The sequence below is a fragment of the Oryzias melastigma genome, unplaced genomic scaffold, assembly GCF_002922805.2.
Source record: "Oryzias melastigma strain HK-1 unplaced genomic scaffold, ASM292280v2 sc00246, whole genome shotgun sequence".
Classification (NCBI taxonomy): Eukaryota; Metazoa; Chordata; class Actinopteri; order Beloniformes; family Adrianichthyidae; genus Oryzias; species Oryzias melastigma.
In genome coordinates, this window is record NW_023416888.1 from 498209 (window position 1) to 502593 (window position 4385).

Below are 4385 nucleotides of genomic sequence, written 5' to 3' on the forward strand. Positions count from 1 at the left end.
ATAGCACAGCGCTCTAAGGCACAGTCGAGGGGGGGCCTGAGAGAAGAGAGAGTCACCAAGGCGTTGAATTTGTGGTGAAGGTCATGGGCAGGGGAGGAATGCAGATTACCATGACGACGGGCTCAGTTTCTCACACCTTCGGCGGAGTTGCTTTGGTACAGGCGGGGGGGTTTCCTGATTAGAGATGTTTGTTTGCTCGCAGACAGACAAAGCTTTCTGCCTGCCTGCTGAAGTCCAGGTGCTGCGTTATGGCGGAGAAATTCACAGATCTGGTCAATTTTCTTGATTCCCTCCAAGTCGAGCCGACACTGGCTCCATGATGGAGCTAAGAATTAAAAAAAACAAAGATTGAAAATGTGTAGAACTTAATTACCTATAAGTAGCAACGAACCCTAAGTTTAACCAAATGAGATCAACTCACGAACATGAAGTTTGAGTCTTACTTGAAGGTGTAATTATGGAGTAACTTTTTGACCATTGATAAAGGCGTGATGCCCTCTGAATACTGTCTTCATCCCATCTTTCCGAGCTTGTTCCACCTTTGGCCAAACAGCAAGACGTTGCCATGTGTTTTCTTCTTTTTCTTCTTTTAAGCCGTTAAGACGCAGATTCCATCTTCTTTTATATCGCTCCAAATCAGCAGCTTTTCTATCGACTTCAACAACTTTCTTTTGCAGCTCTTCATTCACAGTTGCCAACTGTTTTAGCTCTATTTCCATCACTTAATATTTTTCCTTGCATTCTCTAATTTCAGCACAGTTGAAATCAACAGCTTTGGCAATGTTTTGACTTGGATGACGTCTGTGAGATGGTTCCCACTCCTACTAGTTGGAGGTTTGTGGTTGTGCCAGACTCCAGGAGGGTGTCACATTTGGCTCCTCGGATGTTGAGCTGAAAACGTCTGAAGATCCTGTTCCTGTTGCTGATACGTTAAAGTTTTTTGATTCTGTAAAGGATGTTCATGACTACCTGCAGAGGTTAGTCAAAGGAATTCAATTAACTGCCTTTGAAATTGTTGGTGTTGTGATTTTTTTTCTGCATCTGAAGCATTTAAGCCTTTCCAAGGAAGTCCTTCAGCAAGTAGCTCTCTGAAACTCTGTAAAGATGGCCTCTTCTCTGACACTTCCATTACCACCACAGAAGAATCAAAAGAGACAGCAACAAAACGAAAAATAGGGGTAAAAAGTAATCTTGAAGGCCCATCATTTAAAGGAAGCGTTAAAAAAGCATAATGCGCTCGGCCTCGCTGCCACCCCGCAGGTGAGTCAGGTGCCGGTGTTGCCAAATTTCTCCTCCTCTCCTGGGCGTGTGCTGGAAGCTCATCTTCCATTCTTCTGAGAATCAGCATCGGACGAAGAGGGCACAGATTGGCTGGTCTCACGGTGTTTCCTGATTGGTCAACAGGTGCTGGTTCCTCAGAGAACGTGCTGCTGGAAGAAGGATGCAGTAGGGACAGAGAGAGAGGGATATGGTCTGCAGGCCTGGGAGAAATTCTGCTCCAAATTGTGGGCGTGGACTCTACTCCCCTTCTCCGCTGCTGCCTCTGTGGCCTGGCTTGCGGAGGCTCCTCCCTCATCCTCCCTGATGATGCTGATGGAGCTGCAGGTGATGATGATGAAGCAGATGAAGTGGAGGAGGGGGAGGAGGAGGAGGCCTCCTCCACTGCTGAGGCCTCCCTGCTTCCCTCTGCTGGAGGAAGATCCACAGGCAGCACCTGTCTGTCCTCTGATGGTGAAGCATGGACGTACTGTCCCAGGTTGGTCTTCAGGAAGTCCTCTATTTTACGGATGGTGACGTCCAGCAATCTTCTCCCCAAGTTCTTTCTCGCCCAGCCCACAGCTACCTTGAAGGGATTTTCCCAGTCTGGGTCGGGGAAGCGAGCCAGCTCATAAATGTCTCTGTCTGCAGTGTCCATATAATGCTCCCTCAGAATCAGCATGGCTGTGTACTCCCAATTTCTAGCATTCCCCTCCAAAAGGGTCTGTGTAGTGTCATTGGGGCACGCTGGTTTAATCAGGGAAATCAAAACTTGGGTTGTTTTGGCGATCGAGGGGGGCGTGGTTGCTCTCGATACATTGCTGTAATGGTGGGCCGCTTTGAGGACTCTGTGCAGGATCCGGACCTTAGTGGTGAAGTCCGGATCCGTTGACTGGATTCTCACCTCAGACCGGTGTCTCCTCTCATTCACAAGCCCTCGGTTGGCCCGTGCTGCACTTCTGGGTCTGCGTGCGTTTCCATCCCATGGCACGCGCACGCTCCGTGGTCCCTGTCGCCCCGCTTGGTGCTGCTCCCGTCTCATCCTCCCTCGCCTGTATCGTACCTGAGTCCAATCCTGCTCTGATTCCAGGCGGTTTTTGTATGAATAAAAGTCTGTATTTCGGCTCATCTGTGCGCTGTGTGTGGCTCTGATTTCACTCGTGCAAAAAGGATGGAGGCAGTTTTTTTCAAAAAGTTTTTACACTGCGGCAATTTATTAAAAATTGCAGGAAAAAATTTTTTTTACAGATTCTTCAAAAATTCTTAATAAAAAAGTAATATTGCAACGTTTCGGTCATTTATTTTGACCTTCATCAGGCAAATGCACGATTAGAATTCAAATCGGCACTGAAAAGCAAAGGTAAGGAGAGCGCTCTCCCCAAATTTCTGCACGCAAGGCGGAGATGGTAGGATGAATGAGTTTAGGCGTTATTTTTTTACATTTTAAAATCCAAAAACGTCATTCTCTTTCCGATCTAGTCTTCGCACCTTGCAGCAGTGAACCAGGAGAGCGCCCTCTGGTGGTAGCCTCCAAACAGTACAACAACGGGAAGTAGGTCAAATCAGAATGAGCATGGGAGCCGGACGCGCTGGGCCTCGCTGCCACCCCGCAGGTGAGTCAGGTGCCGGCGTTACCAAATTTCTCCTCTCCTGGGCGTGTGCTGGAAGCTCATCTTCCAGTCCTTCTGAGAATCAGCATCGGACGAAGAGGGCACAGATTGGCTGGTCTCACGGTGTCTCCTGATTGGTCAACAGGTGCTGGTTCCTCAGAGAACGTGCTGCTGCTGATGCAATGGGCGAGAAAGGAGAGGGATATGGTCTGCAGGCCAGGGAGAGTTTCTGCTCCAAATTGTGGGCATTGACTCTGCTTCCCTTCTCCGCTGCTGCCTCTGTGGACTGGCTTGTGGAGGCTCCTCTTTCCTCCTCCCTGATGATGCTGATGGAGCTGCAAGTGATGATGAGGCAGAAGAAGTGGCGGAGGGGGAGATGGAGGAGTAGAATGAAGGGGATGATGAGCAGAGGTGGAGAGGAGGATGATGATGAGGAAGCGGCGAGGCCTGCTGGGGTGACAGAGCAGGAAAGTGCTCACTGTAATCCCAATGCGGCTGCAGCCACTGCTAAGGCCTCAGATGGAAAGAAATGTTGTTTGTCATTTTAAACTTTTTTTTATCAATCTTCTGGTTCAGCAGTAAAACAACATAAAAAGGATAAAATCACTGCTGTTTTGGATCATTTAACAGAATCTGAAAATGTTCTCCACAGTTTTCTATCCTCAAAGTTCTTCAATACTTTACGTTCTAAGCATTACATATTGGTGGAGAGCTCATATGAAAAACGTTTTTTTTTTTTCTTCGCTGCAGAATCAGCTGATTCCATCGACTGTAAAAAATAATGGACATTAGCAAGCAATGAGGTCCCCCATTGGAAATGCATTACTTCCTCTCCAAGCGAAAGTCGGCTGCCGCTTTCACCGTCACTTCCTGAAACAGATATCGCCATTTGCAACCCATCTTCAGCGATTGGTATGAGTCGCTGTGAGTCATAGCTGAGTCATGGAATCTATAGGAAGTACTGTCGCCAATCTGGAGTGAGTTTATTGCAACCGTCCGCCTCTTTCCACGCCTCTACCACGAGACAGCGGGATGTAAATAGCTTCTACCTTAATAACACCGCTTCGAGAGAAATATACAAGTCATTGTTTAAGCCTTTGAGGGAGAACCATTCCAACATTCGATTCTGTCAGCGGTCCTTTGGGATTTACTTACATTTATTCCTTTTAGTCCAGCTGAAAGGAGCATTTGGGTGACGCCGTTGCAGAACGTCCCCCCTCGTGCGCGCCACAGCTGCAGCTTGTCTCTTCACATGTGCTGCCAGGTTACAGTCTGATCAGATGCACGTGAGAAGGGCGTTCAGGGGTATTTAAAATAAATAACCATCCTAACAAGTGAACAGCTTGATCTTTTTATCTGTTTGAAAATACGACAACATCCCTGGAAGTTTGTCTCGCGCTCCTCAGACGGGTGCATCTAATTCAGGCTGCAAGCTGGAAAAGTGCGGCGAAGATGAAACTTTGGTTGGTGATTTTATGGAGGAACTGTACCATTCCGTATGATACACAACTTATTATT

General features: G+C 47.6%; 2 protein-coding genes across 4 annotated transcripts in view; both read left to right on the forward strand.

Annotated features, from left to right (window-relative positions):
- LOC112140649 overlaps nt 1-2332 on the forward strand; it is a 16811-nt gene extending 14479 nt beyond the window's left edge. For all 3 annotated transcript variants that reach the window (XM_024263649.2, XM_024263650.2, XM_024263651.2), the window contains one exon: nt 1405-2332. In XM_024263649.2, the coding sequence (XP_024119417.1) occupies nt 1405-1892 (488 nt within the window). In that variant the 3' untranslated portion in view covers nt 1893-2332. The remainder of the gene's footprint in view (nt 1-1404) is intronic.
- The window catches only part of LOC112140654, a 33535-nt gene continuing 31233 nt past the window's right edge, over nt 2084-4385 (forward strand). The window contains exons 1-3 of the mRNA XM_036210789.1: nt 2084-2129; nt 2737-2809; nt 3013-3347. Of these exons, the coding sequence (XP_036066682.1) occupies nt 2084-2129; nt 2737-2809; nt 3013-3347 (454 nt within the window). The remainder of the gene's footprint in view (nt 2130-2736; nt 2810-3012; nt 3348-4385) is intronic.